This window comes from Rhea pennata, chromosome Z, assembly GCF_028389875.1.
Source record: "Rhea pennata isolate bPtePen1 chromosome Z, bPtePen1.pri, whole genome shotgun sequence".
In the NCBI taxonomy this organism is placed as follows: Eukaryota; Metazoa; Chordata; class Aves; order Rheiformes; family Rheidae; genus Rhea; species Rhea pennata.
The window spans coordinates 15,382,295-15,404,033 of NC_084702.1; the positions used below are offsets into that span (position 1 = coordinate 15,382,295).

General features: G+C 35.5%; 1 protein-coding gene across 1 annotated transcript; it reads right to left on the bottom strand.

The window, feature by feature from the left end:
• Window positions 1–1,632: 1,632 nt before the first annotated feature.
• SMC2 (structural maintenance of chromosomes 2) lies at window positions 1,633–21,182 on the bottom strand. Its single transcript, XM_062599370.1, has 24 exons — window positions 21,015–21,182; window positions 19,970–20,119; window positions 19,201–19,323; window positions 18,194–18,232; window positions 17,901–18,011; window positions 17,692–17,736; window positions 16,863–17,096; window positions 16,081–16,230; window positions 15,216–15,449; window positions 14,160–14,319; window positions 13,493–13,610; window positions 11,676–11,814; window positions 11,303–11,422; window positions 10,802–11,006; window positions 10,193–10,328; window positions 9,041–9,165; window positions 7,831–8,024; window positions 7,403–7,546; window positions 6,950–7,144; window positions 6,216–6,416; window positions 5,434–5,550; window positions 3,853–4,013; window positions 2,765–2,912; window positions 1,633–1,926 (listed from the first exon to the last, which is right to left on the bottom strand). The coding sequence occupies exons 1-24, from the start codon at window positions 21,180–21,182 to the stop codon at window positions 1,732–1,734; spliced, it is 3,612 nt and encodes a 1,203-aa protein (XP_062455354.1). The 3' UTR covers window positions 1,633–1,731.
• Window positions 21,183–21,739: the final 557 nt, after the last annotated feature.

A 21,739-nucleotide genomic window follows, 5' to 3' on the forward strand; every position in this document is an offset into this window, starting at 1 on the left:
ATACACGTCCTTGAGGCAAAGGAGGCCAATAGGATCTGAGCTACAGGCAGAAGAACACTGCCAGCAGGTGGAGAGATCCTTCCCTTCTACCTAGCCCTGGGGAGGCCACATCTACAGTACTGAGTCCAGTTCTGAGCTCCCTGGTATGAGAGAGAGACAGAGCTACTGGAGCAAGTCTAGCAAAGGGCTAAGATGATCAAGGTAGTGCAACATCTCTCATATGAGGAAAAGCTGAGAGAGCACAGACTGAGCAGGGAGGAAAATTTATCAATGCATTTAAATACCTGAAGGGAGGATTAAAGAGAAATGGGCCAGACTCTTCTCAGTGGTGCCCAGTGACAGGATGAAAGGCAACAGGAACAAACTGAAACACAGGAAGTTCTGCCTGAACGTAAGGAGACACTTTTTCAGTGTGAAGGTAACTGAGCACTGGAGCAGGTTGCCCAGAGATGTTGCATGTAGCTTCCTTGTCTTCAGAGATGTTTGAAAACCATCTGGACACTTTCCTTCATAAACTGCTCTAGATGACCCTGCTTGGGGAGGATGGGACTAGATGATCTCCAGCAGTCCCTTTCAACTTCAGTGCTCCTGAGATTCTGTGAATACCATTACAGAAAAAAGAAAAATACCATACCACACACTCATTTACATTAGGTAATTCTGATGATAGCAACACTACTTCCAACTTTATGAACCACTTTTCAAAGACAGTAAAATGTCTCAAGTTTTTCATACAAAATCATAAAATTCAAATTCTAACCTGTTTTTCCCCATAGCTAAGGCTAAGACTTTTGGCTTTAGAAATTATTTCTATCTGTGTACTTTATCCGTTTGAAATGGAAGAAAAAGTGACACAAAGATTAAGTGTTTGCTCACTTACTTAAATCTGGCCTAGTTAACTTTGCTACAGGAGAGTCATCACAGAGACCTAGCTGCAACAGCCCTACCACTGTCAATTGTGTTCATTGGGAGAGGAAAAAAAGGTAGTGAAGAAAAACAAGAAGAGTTCTTTGAATTTGATTGTGGACATCCGTGTCCAAAAAATGTTTGCATTCTCTATGAACTCTGTAACATGTAGAGTACAGAATTAAATAATTAAAGTTTAAATAAAACAAGTGAAAGAAGAAGTTCAGAACTGAGAAAATATGTTCAATTCTCATAATATGCCATCAGCAAAAACTAAGAAAAATACATACAGAATCATATTTTGTATTTAAAATTATTTATTGAAAAACATTTATGTAGCAAACTGGGTTTAATGTACCTAACTGAATGAAGAATGCCTTCCTTGAAAAAAAAATACAACTGCTAAGATATCAGCCTTTTTTCTATTATTTAACAGGAAACGAATGCAGTACTTATACTTTGGAATAAGTTTTATATACTCCACAAAATACTACAAGTCATATCAGATTCTGCATCTGTTCAAAGGCTACAGTCACTCCTGTTCATCTTACAGAGCAAGTAACTGTTTATATACATTTGTTTGGAAACAGTTGAAGAGGGAACTGAAGTTACATGTGGGACACCAAGAAAAATAAATGTGGTCAGTTTTGCTAATAGTATAGGTAACAGTCTGCAATGAGATAGGAAAATAAGGTGCAGATGTGAACTAAAATTTTTAAAACTTTTAAAAAATTAAATTTCATACTAAAAATTGAATTTATCATTCTGGGCTTGCTATAGATAAAAGACACAGGACAGTAAAACATTGTTATGGCACCTGGTGCATCATCTGATACTGTTTCCCAGTCCTTGAAACTTCTCTTTTGACAGTGTTTTATTGAGTTTGCTGCCTGCAGATGCATTATTTCTACTCTGAGATTGATCGTATCTTGCAACTGTGGATACTCCATCGACAAACTTGGTTTTGAAGAGGACGTTTGCATTGTTAAACATTCCATCCTTCAAGGATACCACGATAAACTAAAAACAAACAAAATTTTAATAGAATAAATGCTACAATTCAAGTGAGGACTTTAAACAACAATCAAAAAGGCTTCAAAGAAAAAGATTCTTGTAACTTTTCTTGGCTGTTATGTTGGCACTAGCTCTTCAATATTCTGAACATAACTGAAACATCACACTGAGCTAGCAGGTTAACTTTTGCTATGGTTATCGTGCATGTCTGTGGTCATACTCCAGATCTTGGTCTCTTCATTTCAGAGTAAGTAACAACAAAATATGGAATGCCTTTTCTTGGCACACAAGTCATTGGAAAACACTGTCACCAGTTTTATAAGAATGCATGATCCCTTTAAGTCCCAAAGTATCTTTTAAGTTATTTCACAATCCTGGTAACAAATGTTCCTACCACTAAATAGAGGTAAGTACCACATTTCATTCAGAGGAATTAATTTCTTCAATTCTGTAGATTTTTCATGCTTACACCACAGTGTTACAAAGACGTGCCTGACTTATTTTAACAGGGCCCAAAACAAAATAGTTTCAATTCAATTTGAAAATTTGTAGCATTAAAAAAAAAAAAGTCCAAATGTAGGTCATGCTTTGAATTGGTCATATCGCAGATACTCCTCCGTATTACAACCCATTTCTTCACTGCACAATTGCTTATATTAAAAGGAAATGCTTAGAAGTTTGACTGTAGCCATATCATCAGAGCAGCCTACAGCTGAAAGACTTAGAAATACAAAATGCTTATCAGGAAGAAAATATCTAAACACCTGTGGCTCCCCAATGGCAGACTGTCTTTGAAAATAATGTGATGCATATATAGATTGTCAGAATAGTTTCAAAATCATACCTGGGAATGTCTGAAATGAGTGTGTAGCATCTGTCCAATGTTCTGGGTATGAGAGAGATCAAGAGCTGCATCCACTTCATCCAGAATATAAATTGGGGCAGGTTTGAAGAGAAGCATGGCTAAGATCAAAGACAAAGCCACCAATGATCTAGTACAGAGAACAAGAAAATTATGTTTTGCCCTCTAGTTTGAAAGACTTTCTCTTATTAGAAACAATCATTTGATAATAATAAGACGCTCTCAGAAGCAGATTCACGCTGCGAGTTCTGGAGAGGCAGAATAACAACTTCTGCCACAAGGTCTGATTTCAAAATGTGAAGACTTCTGCCAAAAATGACTTATGTTACTTTTTCTTTTTTATCTTTTATCAGGAAACAAGGTTAGATTATGGTATTTAAGATCATGCTGCTACTTTGCCTATTTTCAATTGTGAGCTTTATAGTACTGTTTCTAAAACTTGTGATTGTACAGGTTCTTTCTCTGTTTGCCAGAGGATTCTTTATCTCTATTTCACCTCTTCCTAAATTCTATTTTTACTTTCTAATTTGTCAGATTTTCCTTAGAAGTTGCTGTACTGCTGACAAAAGAGCACATGCCCTACATAGCAGCTGAAATCCCTCCTAAAGGTACTAGAGGAGAAAACAGAGAAGAAAACATTTTCATTATACAGCTTTTGAATTCAGAAAGAACTTGTCTACATAGATTTTTGAGACTACAGCTCAAAGATGGGAACATTTAGTGTCAACACTAACTCCCTATTACCTGGAGTTAACGCAGTTTTCCTATCAATCAATTCATTTTTGCCACTTCTCAGTGGAGTGAAATTTTTGTCTGTTATTATACGTTACACATTAAGCAACACAATGTTTAAAGTCAAATTCCTTTTGTTTTGGCATGTCTTTCACAGGCAAGGATATTATTGCATTTAAACTGAACTAAATTAGTAATATTTTGAATATTAAATCAAATTGGTCAAATCAGAGACTATCTCTTTCCAGGTAAAAATACTAATTTCCTTTTTTTAAAGTATAGTTAGTTGGATTTACAACATACACAATTGCAATGGAAAACAAATACAGGTTACCAACCTTTGACCTCCACTAAGTTCTGTTAAATTTTCCTTCCACATGTTTCCTAAGGCCACTCTGAACTCCAGACCATCTAACACATTTTGACATTTAGCTGCTGCCAGCATAGCTTTGGCTCCTGGTAGTAGCGTTGAGAAAATTGAACCAAAGTCTTTGTTCACCTAAAAGCCAGACCATCACAGATACTTGTAAAGGCTTTGAATCAAGACCTGCTGCATACTTCAAATGGTAAGCTGCATTATGATCTAGCTTTTTGCTCAATTTAACCCAATTAATTCTCATATTTGGAAGATTAGAGCATATTGGACAGTGAGAAAACATTAGCACAAGGAATCTTTTTTTTTCTGTACTGAAAACAAAAGCAATATTCAGGAATGTATGTAGGACACTTCAGACAGCATTTCAGAAAAAAAACATTAGAATGTGTTGCATTTCAACCAGGAAATGGTAATACCCTATATCAGATTTATTAACTACTAGATTATTATTTATCTGGATTAAAAGAATTATTAAAAGTAGAAGCACCTTGTAAGAGGCACACATGGACACCTTTCCACTCACACACCTTTTCCTCTCAGAAATACTTAAACAATGGCCAAATAGTGGATATGATGCAGTTTTATAAATCTAGATTACAAGTCCATAGGGCAAGAAGTGAACCTGAGAACTTATTATTATACTTAAAAGCTTATGAAGCTTTTAAATGAAATTCAAAGACTACAAAATCTTGTTCAGTGTAAACCAAGAGCTAAGAGTGTCTTAGTGATTTACTGAGTACAGTCAATAATAATTAAAACTGATACTTCTCGCTCTGATACAGTTGTGAGAAGTTTAAGTTATTTGACCGGATATGCTAATAAATCTTCTTAAAGGCCAAGAACTTAGGACAGTGACAGCAGAACAGGATACATCAAGAAAACCTCCTAGGTAGAATATTATACCAGGAAAAAAATATGTATTTTTGATATTGTACTTAATGAGAGAGAGAACTAGTAAGAAAGTAGAATGCTTTGACAATAGAAGTATAAATCAGCTGTTGCTCTGTTCCAGTATTACCTAGCCCACCAGGGACAGGAACCCTAAGCCAAGGCCACATTGCTTGGGACTACTATACAGTCAGAGACCAAAAAGACTAACTCTAGACAGAGATCTAAGTGTGCGCACACACGCACGTGCGCGCATACACACACACGTGCGCGCACACACACACACACGTTGGAGTAAACAAGAGTAGAATATCAGTCTGCGAAAAGCAATGATTTCAGTATGCAAGTGTAGCTTAACCCTACTTCTATTTTTGCAGGCACTGAAAGAAAATGGTTAACTAATTTTGCAGGTCTGTTATCTTTACAGTTCTCAGATAGAATTCACTCCTTATCCTCAAAGTAGAGGCAAACACAGGAGAAAAAACGGCTGTTTTGTAATTTAAATGCTAGGAATTGAGATTAGTTCAGAAATGAGACACGAGGATATTTTCATAGAAACAATTCAAAACATACAAGCTTATACTAATACTAAACTAAGAGGAACTTGATTGTCAAAAGAAAATACGTGCTAAAATGTGAAAACTGAGCGACATACCTTTTGCCAAGCGATGTACAAAGCTTCATTTTTCTTCTGGTCAAGCTCTTCAATAGTCGCAAGAATTTTAGACTTGTCATTCTCTACAATTCTTTTTTTCTTCATTAAGTCATTGTACTGGTGCAATGAAAAGAGTGATTTCAGTGAATCCAGTACTCAATATTTTGTGCAAATCTCATTAAGATTATAGACAGTTAAACTGTGCATATGAAATAGTTATTATTCACAAAACTGAAATCACAAGCATACATTTAACTGTAAGCAGGATTCATGTTTTAGGATATTATTTATGTTTTTTTAACAACTAGCAATAAAGACCATCATTACTTCATGAAATTTGCACTTCCTTTCTTTTGTGGAAAGCAAATTTTATAATAAAGCATGACTAGACTGGAAAGGATGCTTCTGCAGACAAACAGGGAAAATAGACAAATTCTAGTCATCAAAAAGTAGTACGGTTAAAATGTCACAAGTTCATTAATTATGTAATTCTGAAATACTATAATGGATACTATAAAACTATAGGGGAAGGAATGAAATTAGTTTTTTTACCATCCAAAGTCAAGAAAGATTATGCCTAACCTAGATTACTAGCACACAAATAGTTCAATCATGTAAAATTAGTAGCAAAGATTTTACAAAGGGTTGTCCTGTTACCTGAAAATTTACTATTATTTTAGGGGATATTCAGAAACAGAGCATACTGAAAATAAGGCTATATTATACATAATATGATACACCCAACATGAACAATCTCTAAAGTTAAAGCATAGAATATTTACCCTCTCTTCTGCCTCAGAAAGCATATTCATAGCTCTCATGTTCACATTTCGTCCCAGTTTCTCTTTTTTCTCCTGCAATTTCTGCAGCTTCTGACCAGCTTCTTTAGGATTGTTAGTTTTGAAGTCATAGGCTGTGTTTGGCTGACCAAAAAGTGGTTTCTCTGAAGCTATCCATTCATGTTCTTTCAACATTTTGGCCACCTGCGAATATATAAGTAGACATGCTGAGGCTGTATTTTTAATATGCAAAAACAACAAAAAACCCCCCCAACATTCTAAAACTCCTCTACAACATTAATTTATTTATCCCCACACAGCATAGATGGGTATCTTTACAAGGCTTTATGTGATTTCCAAGCCTGTAGGAGAACCAAATTTTAGAGAAGCTTTCACATGTTACTTGAAACATTTGTTTTTTTCCATTTTTGGATAAGATATTGCTATTGACTTGCTAGATCAGCTTTTATAATTAGTACTTAATTGGTCCAAAAGATCATTTTTCTTTTCATTGACTGTCTTCCCACTCTGATTGTTTTCTATTAGTCTACATTCACAAGCTGTATTATACCACATAGATCAATTCCTACAATTCCTGCCCCTTCTTTTTGCACAAAAACTTTTTCTAAACCTGCCAATGTCAGTGCATAGTATAAGAAAAGGCTACTTCCTTTGCATGTAGTGAAGGAAATAAGCACTTTCATTTACCAGATGCAAAGAAAAGCATTTTGAAATACCTTAGCAGCAGCTTCGGCAGTCTCTTGCTCATGTTTGCTGATGTTGTGTTCTAATGCTTTAACCTTAAGCTGCAATTCATTGTTTTGTTCTCTATACATTACTGTCTCTGCAGATTTGGCTTTAATCTCTTTATCATGTACAGCAATTATTTCCTTCTGCTTGGCCAGCTCCTTCTGGGCTTTCTCTACAGACTCCTGAAAAAAAAATGGGACTGCCATGTGTTAGACCTCCTCTTTTAAAAAACTAGTGCAAAGGAAAAAAAAAAAAAAAAAAAGAGAGAGAGAGAGAATTGACAGTAAGAAAGGGGGGAAATTCAGAAATAAATAACTACTTAAGACTGAACATAAAATGAGTGCTGGCAAAACAAAACAAAACACACGCTGTAACTTAAGCTTTAGAGGATGTTATCTTAAGTCATACCAAAACTGAAAACATAACACATTCACTTTTACCTTGGTCTTGGACACCTCAGCTACCATAGCATTAACCTGTCCCTCGAAGGATTTGATAGCTTCATCTGCAGCTTCCACCTGTTGTTTGTAGGAGGACTGTTCTCGTTTTAGCTCTTCAAGTTCCAGAACTAACGCTTCAACTTCCTAAATAGATATGTTCAGAAGTACCAAGGTGGTTACACTTAAATGGAAAGAAGTAATATCCTGTTTGATGTAATAAAAGCTGTAGAAGACATTACAGTCTCTGTTCTTCAGTAGTGATCTCACAAAAAAGAATCAGAAATTTCTACATGGCAGTAATTACAAATTAACATATTTTCTGAAATTCATAATAAAAAAATTTTAGAGAATCAAACTTTTGCAGTCCCCTTCTGCTTACTGCAACAGCAATTTCACAATGCAAAAAGTCAAAAGAGTACAGGTTTTACCTGCTGCTTTTCTTTAGTTTTTTTGCTTGAAGCATCTGCATTTTTCTTTGTGTCATCCAGTTTCTGCTGGGCATCTTTTAGTTCTTTTTCACGCTCTGCTTCTGCATTTTTCATTTTGTTCTCTAATACCGTGTATTTTTCTTCTGCTTTCTTTTGACTCTGTTTGGTTGTCCTTAACGTCTCTTCACATTGCTCTGAATCAAGAAGTACAGTACTGAAGTTGGACATTGCTCTCATCCTTAAGTTTATGTACTAAACTCCAGCTGAAATAATCATTCTCTACTAGTAAGTTTGCCCGTTACTGCAGTCAGCTATTTTAATGATTTCTCTTTTAAGACAGTATATTACTGTTACCAATTATTTGTAAGATAGCAAACAAAACCATTCAGGTTACTGAAAATAAGCCCCCTGCCTTTTTTAAACATAGGGGCAAAGACATGCCATATCACACAATCCATCATAGATTTGGTAAGGTTGGAAGGGACCTCTGGAGATCATCTAGTCCAATCCCCTTGCTCAAACAGGGTCACCTAGAGCACGTTAGACAACGTTGCAGCAACAACGACCTGGCCTTGCTGAAGGCCATGCTTGAACCATGGACCTTTAGATCTTTAGTCTAACACTCTCCCAGCTGAGCTACTTCGGCCTCTACTAAGAAGTGTTTGTGAAATGGCTACCAGATAAGATATCTCATCCTTAATAGAGCATCAGTTTTATTCCTTCTGTCATTTTTTTTCCCTTTAAACGTTTACATACTGCTGCATTTCCTTCCTTTTACGTTCTTCCTTAGCTATATGAACAGCATTTCTTTCCAGGGCTTTCTTGTGAAGCTATTTGTACTTCAAACTGTACACATATACAAAACCAATGATGGGGTGGGGGGGGGGCACAAAAAACACAGCTCAGATTTGGGATTAAATCTATTATAAAACTTACATGTAATGACATTTTTCTAGTTATTATAAACATAGACAACTCCAAATAAGTATATGAACTATACTGCAAGAGAAGGAGCTACTTTATCCAAACCTTCCCATATGCTCATTGATTATGATTGTGTTTATATATTCCAAAATATATTAAGCTAATACTTTTATATGTGAACATATATGCTTTTAAAAGCAAATATTTTGCTACAGAAGCATCTGAACAATATCTATCTCATTTTCAGCAATTAGCTTTCAGTTAAAAATGAGAATATTTGTCTCACCAATGGTTTTCTTCAGGGCATTCAGTTCTTCTTCTTGTTTGTGATAAGCACTTTGCTGAAGCTTGGTTTGCAATAGCTCTGCTTCTTCGGACTTCATCTCCCACTGCTGCTTCAGTTGCCGATACCTTTGAAGAAAGTAAGTGATATAGGATGTTGTTATGAAGATACCCAGCACTTCAGTTTCTGTGCATATATAGAAGATTTATATTCTTATTCTAATGTGAGATATAATGACACAGTGATGAGTGACGCCACTGAAGACCCAGTTTCCTGATCCCAAACTTCATTTGCAATCCATAAGGGCTATAAAACAAACAAGCCCACATAGATGAAAGTCTGATACAGTTTCTTTAAAGGCTGTCATGAAGTCTACAGGTATGTGCAATTCAAGTTACTATATGTGCAACCCATTGTTATGTAGCCTCCAAAAGACCTATAAGAACGAAAAAATGCAACAGATAATGAAGTATGGCAACAATTCAGAGCTCATGTTCTTCAGCCAGCAGCAAGATAGATATTAAAGAAAAATTACAACTAAGTGAGACTAGTTCCTTCCTTTTGTTATATTTCTGAAAAATAATTATGACGACAAACTGAAAAAAACTGAAACAATTTGAAAAATAAATCCAGCAAGTAAATAACTCATATAAAACACTACCTTTTCATGGGATTTTATAGAACCAATCAAATATATGTTATGATCCATCTGTTTAGAGAGATCTCCAGTAATTGATTAAAGCTGAAATCAAAGTAACTGAGATCAAATATAGTTATGTAATTTAAATCTTTACAACAGTATCTGTCAGATATTTCCCTTTAGGATCGTTATAGATTCTTGGAAGAAAAAAGTCAGAGCTATCCTAATCTGTAATTCTGAATGGGTGTTACAAAAGAGGACTGAAGCAGATCTGTTTTTTGGTGTACTTAAAGTGAACATCTGTAACCTTGTACTGATTTCCAATAGACATCATTATTTACTATTTTTTAAAAAATTATTATTTATTCTTTATGTTTGCTGGTTCCTTCACTTCTTGGGAAAACAGTCCAGCTGTTCTGCATATTAACTTCTCCCTGGCCTCTATGCTCTCTAGAAGTATTTAAGTTATAGTCACATGAGAGAAATAACAAACATTTATATAGGGCAACTCTTACTTTTCAGCAACATTCTTCAAGCTTGCCAGCTCTTTTTCCACAGTTTCAAGTTCAGATTCCTTCACTCTGAGTTCTACTTCAACATCCTTCATTTCTTGAAGTTTAGACAATATTGGTGCAGCCTGTGAGCACGCACCTGTTAATGGAAAAAAAAAAAAAAAAAAAAAGCTAAGCTAGTTGGAATTAGTGAATTCACATTGGCAAATAATGAATTCTAAATGATAATGATGCAGATTGTGAAATATTTGTTTTACTGTTTTCTTTTGTAACTAATATGACTTGACAGTTTTTTACCTTAATCCACAAGTATTTCCCCAATACTCTTCCTAGAAGATTCTACAGCCAAATAAGGTTTAAGTATTTTAAATCAAAACTTCTTTATGCACAGCGTTTGTCATTAGCGTTCCTTTTTCTATTCTAACTGTACTCAGATTTCAGTTTAAAAAAAATTACAGACCATGTCTTTGCTCAAAGAGATCAAATTATCCCAAGTATGAGTCTAACTACAATTTCACTGTTCCCTTAAAAAAAAAAAAAAAAAAAAACATGCAGAGCAGTAAGCAATCCAACACAAACACCATATTATTATATAAATAAAACAGCAGTTGCCTCCGCTTAGAGTGCCCTGGGGGTCAAATGTATCTCCTTCAAGGGTAACACTTTTTATCATTATCCTTTTGTCAAAGGTCACTCTCTTAGCATTGTCCATTTTATCACAAACCAGTGTTGTTCCAAACACATATTCCATGGCCTTCTGCAGTTCAGATTCATACTCAACCAGAGAAAGGGCCAAATGCAAGTTATCCCTGCCAACCTAAAAATTGAAAGAAATGAAATTAGTATGCCTGAAGTTACAAATTTTTATAATTCTGTTTTTGGCATCTCTTGATAAAGACACTTATTAGGAACATTGTCATTAAAAAAAAGGATTAAAAATGGAATAATAATTCAATTAAACATTGCACAGCTTAAGGATTACAAATGAAACAATAAAATTAAGATATCCTCAAATGCCAAAGAAATTCTTCTTAAAATACAATTAAAAAAGCTAGGTTTTGGCTATAAATAAATAAAAGGCATCCAAGCAAAATAATACTTTCATTAACATACCAAGCTTTTGGCCAGCTTGACAGTTTCTTGTCCAACACACCTAGCCGAAATTCTATTTAGTGGAATGATAGTATATCGTCTCTTTAGTTCACCTTTTTCTAGAAGTTTTTTACCAGTAACCTAGAATGAAGAGTTACAGAGCACACATGAATATGTAATTGATTTTGAAAATTAAGATAATATGAAGATGTAATAGGAATAATACAAATTTACCATTGGTAACAACTATGCGTGATTATTGATCTAATTTAAGCATCAACATTCACCCAAACTACTCTAAAGCAATCATCAGTCACAAAATACAGGATTTCTAACACTGAATCACATGACCTAATCTCAATATTTAGACTTCTGTATTAAATAACAGACATACCTCTGAGTCCACAACGACGTTATAGAGCTTTCCTCCAGCCACCACTTCTAGGGCTTTTGCTGTGGATACGTCTTTCACAATGATAAGTGATGCAACAAGGCCTTTTACATTGTTTGGATTCCAATTTTTTTCTGGATCTCTTAAAATAAATTACAGTTATGATATCATAGGTATGATCCTCTTCCCCATTTCTTTAAAAAAGTGCTATTAAAAACTCATACTACTTATTACAGTGGTATAACAAAGTTCTATGAGGAAAAAAACCAAAAATTGATTAAAATAAGTATTTCAGAACAAAGGAGTTATCAAAGAAGTGTCAGCTGAAGTCAAGAGAAAAAGGTTTTTCTATTTGATTTTTTCAATCAGTCCTTTAATGGGTGTCATCTCCAGAAATATGGAGGAAAAGAAGGTGATCAGGAGTAGTCAGCATGGATTCACCAAGGGGAAATCCTGCTTAACCTGCTCCACCTGCTAGTGGAGTCTCCCAGGGCTCAGTACTGGGTCCCATCCTGTTTAACTTCTTCATCAGTGACCTGGATGAGGGGACAGAGTGCCTCCTCAGCAAGTCTGCTGATGATACCAAGCTGGAAGGAGTGGCTGACACACCAGAGGTCTGTGCTGCCATTCAGAGACCTGGACAGGCTGGAGAGTTGGGCAGAGAGGAACCTCCTGAGGTTCACAAAGGGCAAGTGCAGAGTCCTGCACCTAGGGAAGAATAACCCTAGGCACCAGTACAAGCTGGGGACTGACCTTGTGGAGAGCAGCTCTGCAGGGAAGGACCTGGGAGTGCTGGTGGATGACAAGTTGACCATGAGCCAGCAATGTGCCCTTATGGCCAAGAAGGCCAATGGTGTCCTTGGGTGCATTAGGAAGAGTGTTGCCAGCAGGTGGAGGGAGGTGATCCTGGCCCTCACCTCAGCCCTGGTGAAGCCTCATCTCGAGTCCTGTGTCCAGCTGTGGGCTCCCCAGGACAAGAGAGACATGGAGCTACTGGAGAGAGTCCAGCGTAGGGCTACAAAGATGATCAGAGGGCTGGAGCACCTGCCCTATGAGGAAAGGCTGCGAGAGCTGGGCCTCTTCAGCCTGGGGAAGGGAAGCCTGGGAGGGGGGGGTGTCTTATCAGTGTGTCTAAGTACCTGAAGGGAGGGTGTCAAGGGGACGAGGACAAACTCTTTTCAGTTGTCCCATATGACAGGACAAGAGGCAAAGGGCAGAAATTGAAGCACAGGAAGTTCCGCCTGACCGTGAGGGGGAATTTCTTCCCTGTGAGAGTGACGGAGCACTGGCACAGGTTGCCCAGAGAGGTTGTGGAATCTCCTTCTGTGGAGATCTTCAAGGCCCACCTGGATGCAACCCTGTCTAACATGCTCTAGGTGACCCTGCTGAGTAGGGAGTTTGGAACTAGATAACCTCCAGAGGTCCCTTCCATCCTTCCCCATTCTATGACAATAAGCCAGTAAAAATTACCGGAACATGCAAATGCAACCTAATTTTGACATAAGCATGTAACTTTGGGGATATGTTTGTTTTTGATTGGCAGAGAAAGATACAATGTTGAGTTCCACAAAGTAAGTCTATTCATAATCATTAAGGAGCACTCTCTGAAAAGTAATGGTTATATATGAAGACTGATACTGTAGTTTTATATTCAAGAAAAGAAAAAAAGAGAATAATTCATTACAGATACAGAACTTGAGCTGTGGCTTGCAAAACAACAAGCTAAGAGGTTAATGGAATTATTTTAAGTCACACAATCCATGCATAAAATGCTGGAGAAGCATTTTAAAATATGTTTTAGGATCATTCTGAGACCTTACTTGTACTCAAAATGTAGATTGGGAAACTTGGCCATTAAGCCTTCATATAATTCTCTCAGCCGACTGATATCACGAGTCAATTCCTTCTTTTTTGCTAAAAGCGTTTCTTCTTTTATGTCTAAAAGATTTGAGCGAAAACAGAGCACTAAGTATCCAGATCACAGACATGAAGCAGATTAAGAAGTGGTATGCCACACTGATTACATATATACAAAAGATAATTTCAAAATTCTTTCGATGAAATATTTTTAGATTTCCAGTTTAGTCAAAATATTAACACTAACACGTTCTGAAACGTTCAGAAAAGAGAAGTTTTCATATGATGTCTAAAATGGTATTAAGAGAAGCAAGTGATACTTTTGGAAAGGATAACTTTCAACTTCTGTAAAAAACATTAAGTGTGAAACAAACCTTTACTAAGTGTTTTAAGTGAAGGGGAAAAAAAATCTAAAATTCTAAATTTCTTCTAAATTTAAAATTCAAACTGTTGACCTAAAACTTAAATTAATTTGATTTTATAAACTATTTTCTGTGGAAGGTAAAAGATCTGCAGTGCTTTTATCAGAGAAATTTCCCTGGGCATGAAAGCAGTATACCTGCTGTTATACATCCTTGTATATTACTTTCCAGATTCCCCCTAAGTTATGCACCTAAAGTCTGTACAAACCTTCATAGTTCAGCTTCTTCATTTCATTTTCAAGTTTTTCTTTAATTTTTCTTACAGCTTCAAATGCTTCTTGGTCTTTCTTGTAGCCCCCATCCATCTTTTTAACTTCAGCTTGCTTTGTCTTTAATTCTTTTTGTGCATATTTCAACTTCATTTCAGCCTAATACAGAATAAGAACACAGAAACAGAAGCTCTTCAAACAATTTGTGAGTGCATATTGAGAGTGCTTGCCCTAATTTGGTGTTTACATAGTTTGTGAAACTTCCCATTGGTTACAGAAATGCAAAAAATGGCCTTGGCCTTTGAAAAGAAGAGCATGGGTGATTTGGAAATAAAAACATAAATAATTTATTTAGATACTGCAGCTCATATTACCAGATGAATATTGTGTCCAGGGAAGGAAAGAAACAGGGTAAAATAATGTGAGACACAGCCATTTCCCTTATTTTTCCAGATTTTTTTTTTTTTTTTTTTTTTTTTTTTGTAAATGAGACCAATGTTCATTTTTAACTTTAAAAATTTAAATTCTTCAGTGAGAACTACTACAGCAAAACTTTTGTAACTTAAAGAGAAAAATGTAAGTAGTATCTGTTTTGGTTGTGTGAATAGCACATAATTTAACAGAAGAAAACAGTTCCTTCTGAACTCTGTTCAGAATCTCAGGCAACTTTATTCCGAGTCCATTAGATTTGCCATAGAAATAACTTATTATGAATGCACATCATGAGTAGTTGGGTTAATTTCTTCATATCCAACACTGTCAGTAATTTGTCTAACATGAATCCTCTTTTATATCTCAAACGCTAGTTTCTGAATTTTCTCATGACAATGCTATATGGCTCTTCCTATTTATCTATATTCTTGTGAGAATTTTTCACAAATTGTTTTATCAAAGAAGTCATCTTAATGCATATGTCAACCTACATAGTCTCTTGTATAAGTGTTCAGCAAATATTTTTTCATAAGTCTTCCTCCAGCAGTATTCTATTTGGTTTTTGGACAAATTTCAAGAGAAGCAGAAAGGCTGTTTGAGAAAGACAGAGTTTTGATTTTTACCTGTTTGGCCTCTGTTACTGCTTTGCTGATTTCATTTTTGCATGTCATCATCTGTCCAGCAAGGGTAGCTTCTTCACCATCATCATTGCTGGACAGCCCAGCAGACACAGCATTAAAACGTTTTTGGGCTACAGCTAAAGCATCTGCATCCTTTTTACTTGCATCCTGTAAAGCATTAAGTTCTTCCTGCATTTTCTTTATTTCTTTCTCCTTTGACACTAATGCTTTAGAATCCTTTAGCAAAATGGAGAGGAATAACAATTAAAAAAAGAAGAATCAACTTGAGTCCCATTAAATCTATGTTGTTTAGAAGTGGAGTCATGAATAGTTTTGTCTACCAGATTTCTATGATGCTTTGCCAGACTGATTTTACAATCAGTCTTTGCACATTTTCAAGCATGTACTTGCTCTGTCAACGCACTGACGACTTGTGAGAAAAAATAAAAAGTGATAACTGCCCAAAAACTAGCAAAAAAAAAGCTCCTTCTTCCTAATATCCATCAAGAAAAATTTTCTTTAGTGTTACTCTTGCATTAAAAACATTAACTTCAAGAATATTAAATGTGAAATTTTTTTCCTTTAATATTAAGATCAGCATATTTCCAGAGTGCAAAGCCTTTTTCATGTTATTGGGATCTTTCCTAAGTTTAAGAAAAAAACCTGACAACAACCTAGAGTTGTACTTTCTTCAAATACACATCACTTTCGTAACAGAAATCTACTGCCTATACCATTTGTTTCTGCTTCCTTGATGTCATTCTTGCTGTTCAACTTTGAAAAGGTAAGATAAGAACTTTTTTTCCACCCTTGAGTCTGAACAACTGATTTTGTATTTAAAGAGAAAAATTATATACAAAGGTCTTACCTCCTCCATACTTTTTAACAATTCTTTGCGTTTATTTTCTTCACTTTTTAAGTTCTGCTTCTTGAGATCAAGAGCACTTTGTGCTCTGGTATCAGCTCTCTGAATTTCTGAAAGAGTCTCTTCTAATGAGCGGAGAGCACCACCAAATTCCTACAATCAGAAGCAAAAGAAATTTAATTTAGCCTAAGAGCAGTATTGACTTGTAAAATTTCACTACTTGCTCACAGCTATGAGGAAGATAAACATATGATGAGGCTGGGTAGGCAGCAGATTTCAAGGCAAACCAGTCAAAAGCATCTCTTCCTCAGTTGGAAATCTGAATTAATCTGAAGCCATTATGACAGCACAACATCAGCTATCACTGAACACTGCCCCTGTAAAAAAGCTGCTTTTAGGCATTTAAAGATCCATTAGCCATCTTGTATCCAAACAATTTTGCTGCCCAAAAGTACAGTTCAGTATCAATTTCTTGTTGAACAAATTTCATTTGTGTGTGTGTGTGTGTGTGTGTGTGTGTGTGTGTGTGTATAGGAAAAAATCTCTGGCAAAGTTCATTATTGAATGTATGGAGTACAAACAAGAGAAAAAAATGGTTTCTATTATTATTCATTATTTACAGGAATTGGAAGTAAAGATTTCAGTCAAAAATGAAATTGCTAAAAAATGGATGATTTTTAGACAATGGCTAACAGGAATTTTTTTTGTATGAGAAATATAATAAAAAATAACCATTTCTAGAATTGAACATAGTCTGACAAGTGCATGCCTGCTTTCACACATACCTTATCTCTTTTCTTCTCCATTTCTGCTATTTCTTCATTAAGTTGTCTCACTTTCTTTTCGCTTTCAGCTATTGATTGCCGAAGCTTCTCTATATTAGCCTGCATTTCCTTTAACGAATCGGCAGAGCGTACCTTCATCTCTTCAGCCAGAACAAACTGATAAGCAATATACAGGCGGCTTAAATGCTCTATTGCTCGTGTTATTTTTTGGTACTCTAGATAGGATGATCGTTCCTGAAAAGTCACCAATAATAAAATTAAAACAATACTAACTAGGACCATTACAGAAAGCTTCTAAGTAATTCTACTGCCATTATCATTTGTTGTATCAAAGTACTTCTAATGCCATTATTTGTTACAGGAATGAGAATTATGAACGACCACTTTTCATGTTTCACAGAATGTACATCAGGAACTGGAAGAAAGGAATGATTCTTCATGTTCAAGAATATATTTAAAAATCTACAGCATTGTACATCACAGGTCTGCTTAGAATGACCTTGGATAAAACAATGATCGTAAAATTGACTATAAACATGGACATATCGCCTGGAAGCATTTTTTCAGCAACAAAGACTTTATTTACTATTTTTATCTAGTTCTCATTGTTTTCTTCCTCTTAACTACGTTCCCTTCCAGAATTTCTTCCAAGCCCTGAATGCCACATCTTCTGTATTTGGTTAGAAGATAAAATTTTTTTAGATCACTTAAAGGATTTCATAAAGCTTGAGAACATGTTATCGTTTTAGCCACTACACACTAGGTCAAAGCCATTAAAACTATTTTTTCAGTACTTTAAGGCCTCTGCCACACTTCTAATTTTTAGTACCTCTTTCAGTTTCTGTAAAGTTGGAGTGATCTCCTCCTCTAAGATCTGAAACAGAAGACAGAACACATTTACTTTCAAATTATATCTTTAAGCATGAATACCTTGTTGCAGATGGAGAAATGAAATATTCTGTAAATCAAAAACATGCCAGACTAGTTATTTTATTATCTTTAAGAACAGTAAAATACACTATACTTTCAACATGGTACCGTTTGAATTTCTTTCAGCTTGGCTTCCTTTTTCTCTATGGTTTTCTGGGCAGCTATTTTCTTGCATTCGTACATTCTAGTCCCAGCTGCTTCTTCAATCATAGCTAAAATCTGAAATAAAGCAATGTGACAGAAATCTGATTTTTTTTTATCATCAAGTAAAATATAATAAGCTCAAAACTGAGTAAAACAACTTATGCTCCCTTTTATATCCTAACTTTTTCAAAATACTGATTCTTGTTCCAAAATAAATCACTAACACTCGAGGGAAAAATCTCCCACAACATTCTTACCTCTGGTGGCTTCATATTTAGAACTTTTGTAATTCGTCCCTGGTGATAAAAAGAGAAAACAAGAACGGTGTTGGTGGACCATGCTACAATATAAAATACTCACTTTTACACACTCTATTAGAAGGTCAAACTTTTTTTTTTTTTTTTTCCTGCAAGGATAATCTACTTTTGCTTCTGTTATTTTGTTTTTGAAAAGTCAAACAACCAAAAAAAAAAAGTCACACTCCTTCAGCAGGTAAGCTTAAAATGCCTGTATAGCTGATCTTAAGTTCTTACTCCAAATTCCTGCTTACTTCCTAACAAAGCAGTACTGTGATTACTGACTTGCTCATCTGGAATAAGCTCTTATCGCAGGCTGTTTTTTGGAGACTTAGTTCCTATGTCACTAGGGCGAAGAGTCTGTGTAAATGGGTGCAGAACTGTTCTTGCTACATGCAATTGGGCAATTCTGTTTGAAACAGTAAATCTTGTTCTGTTTTAGTTCCTTGTCCCTCTGTTGATGTTTATAAGGGTCTTTTCAACTGGCCAGCTCTTTCTTTGTTAACTGCAACTTAAGAAAATGGATACCAACTCTGTACAAAATATTGTCTGACATGGAACATGCATAATGGAAAAAAAAACGGCTTTTAATACAGTAACAAGAGCAAAATGTAGCTTTAAGAGGCAAAAAGGGAAATATAGTTGCTGTGGGCCTCAAAAGACAGGTTAGGAGAAAAGAGTAAACTTCTTTAGACACTAATAAGCTATGCATGATATTAATGCAGATGTACATTTTAAAAAAGTTCACTGTAAAGAAAATCTAAAGAAGGGGGAAAGAGAGCTGAAAATTCCAACTTATTGTCAAACTAGTTCAGCTGGACTGCAAACCTTTACTACTGAATCATTTTTCACATGATCAGAATTTGCTTTTCTCTGATTATGAAATGAAGTGTTCTCCCACTATCTCTCCTCCCCAAATTTTGTATAATTTCTATTCCCTTGGGATTTCAGAAAGATGTGTACAATACCTGCATAATAAGGAAGTGAGGATTATTGACATTGAGTCCAACAGAACAGAAGAGATCCTGCACACGAGTGTTTGTAGCATTTACGCCATTGATAAGATACTTATTTCTACCTCCAATGACAACCTAGACAGAGATAAGAGAAGAAAGAAGCGATTCAAAATGGCTTGATACTGAGATAATAAAAGCTGTAACGAATTACAAGAATCAAACATGAGCATATCCTAGCTATGCATATACATACATACATACATATATATAAGCATACCATGCAGAAGAGAACAGATTCTATTAGTCTGAAGAGATGTTTAAAATACCTGACTTAAGAGATTAGTCACTAAGGTCATTATTTTTATTCTTGAATGAAAATAAACTCCAAATATCACAACTTTTTACCTGGGTGACACCTTCATCAGAAAGGAAACGGTTTCTATGATCTTAGAAAACAAATTTAACTTAAAGCTCACAATTTGAGAGAAAAAAGAATGAATGCAGAAGAGAAAAAAAAAATACACAGAAGATTATAACTTGCTTCAGGAACTTTATTGCATTATTACTATGTTTCTATGCAAGCACAAGGAAAAATTGTTGATACATTAAAAATTGGAATTACTCTGGCAATTAATATTATTACCTAGTATACTGGATCCACTTTGATAGTTTCTGTTACTAACTTTACTCTAGAAGCATTGCTTTAATTGCAAAAAACTCAGGAACTTAAAAATTTTCTTGAAAATCACTCATAGAGGTTTCTGAACAAGTATAGACTCACCTGCCTAGAGACAGTAATCTCATCGTTAGCTTCAAATCCTAGGGGACTTTGTTTCTTGTCAGAATTATCAAAGGTGATGGAAACAGTTGCTTTCGTAATTCCAGCTTGCCCGCTTTTATAAACTAGATCTTGCAAGTTGGCAGCTCGCACCTAAATATATGGAACAGATCTATGCATTTTTATTTTTTGGAAACACAGTCATTGTACAAAACTTCAGTGTGCTAGTAGAGAAATGGCTGGAAAAAAATGGAAGAATTGTAATGCTGAAGATTTAGGAGATCATGAGATGCTAGTACTGTAAAATCAAAGGCAGAGTGTGCCAGTCTAGTTTAATAAATCAGCTATTTTTTTTCTGCATGAGACCCCTGATAAAAACTTAAATGTCTATTAAGAAAAAATATATATATCCATATGACTAGTTCAGTCACCGGTACCTTTACTTAAAGAGTATTTATTACTCATAATGAGGTTTACACAGAAGTAAATGGAAAACGTTCCTTGCAGTTCTGCTAGATATCCTTAGAACTCTAGAGAAAAAGAGAGGAAAAAAAATTACCCCCAAACAGTGGTTCAAATTTACCTCAGAGTATAGCCTTATACAAATAATAAAGTAGACATACCATCTTTTAAATATTTGGTTCTCCAAGAAAAACTGCTTCTATCTTTTTCTGATGAAGCAGTTGATTAAATTTAAAGATCTGCTTGAAAAGTACGAAAGTTTATTACAAATAAACAAGTTTGGGCCTTTAGCTATAAAAAGCTTCATCTTCAGGCTGCTTTCTTTTAACTGAGTGTTTTTATACTAATGTTCTAAGTTGTTAGGCGGTTGTATTATATTGACAAAACTGTAGTTCAAACTTAATACGAGAGTGAGCAGTGACAATAAAATTCAGCTTTGTGTATTGAAAAACCTGAATAAATAAACCCAGCTTTTTGACATAAGTACCACATCAGGTCTTCCAGTGGAGACTATTCAAGAGAACAATAAGAAAAGGTAAGAAAAGTCTTTGACACAAGACAGACAAACCCACCACTGCCTCTTTACCTGAGATAGGTTGGCAATGCCCAGTAGGAAACAGATAGAGTCCAAGATGTTGGACTTGCCACTGCCATTCAAGCCAGTAATGGCATTGAATAATGGATCAAAACCGTTGATTTCTGTCCTCTGAGCATAGGACTTAAATCCCTCAATAATAATTGTTTTGATGTGCATCCTAAAGGATGTCCCTAAGGGACCAGGCCAAACGTTCCTCCAAGAAGTATGAAGAGGGATCTCCGCGCTGTAATCCTGTGTACATCAAAATAAGCAAAAGAAGAAAACAAATCATACTGCATGCCAAAAAAAAAAGCTAAATGTCTAAGCAAAAAGTATGCCTGGAAATGACATGTAATTTTCTGCATATAAATGCTTTTTTTTTTTTTTTTCCTTTAGGTTGGACCTCCAGTTCAGGATGCACCTCTAAAATAAACTATACTTTAAAGTGTCTAAACAACATGATTTTACTCAGTTTTCATCTTGGTATCTCTATGAAGACCATGGCATGAGAGTTTTCTTGCAAAGCTGGAGTTTATTCGTTATTTCACCAGCCAAAGAAGAGAAAGAGAAGGCTAGGAGCTTTCAGAAGCCGACAGAACGAGGGCACCCCTTTTAAAGGGGGCAGCGCTGAGGTCGCTGCTTGCAGAGCTCTTGCCAGCACCAGCTACGCTGCAGCTTCCTGTGCTATTCTCCGCACCTTGCCCGGAGAACTGAAACCCAGGAATAAATCAATA

Excerpts from the sequence above, each read along its gene's own strand:
- SMC2 (XM_062599370.1), bottom strand. The coding sequence starts at position 21,182 with ATGCACATCAAAACAATTATTATTGAGGGATTTAAGTCCTATGCTCAG. Across the intron at positions 5,551-6,215 it reads TTTCTGAGGCAGAAGAGAGG|TACAATGACTTAATGAAGAA; the intron begins GTAAATATTCTA and ends TCATTGCACCAG. Across the intron at positions 2,913-3,852 it reads GAACTTAGTGGAGGTCAAAG|ATCATTGGTGGCTTTGTCTT; the intron begins GTTGGTAACCTG and ends TCTCTGTACTAG.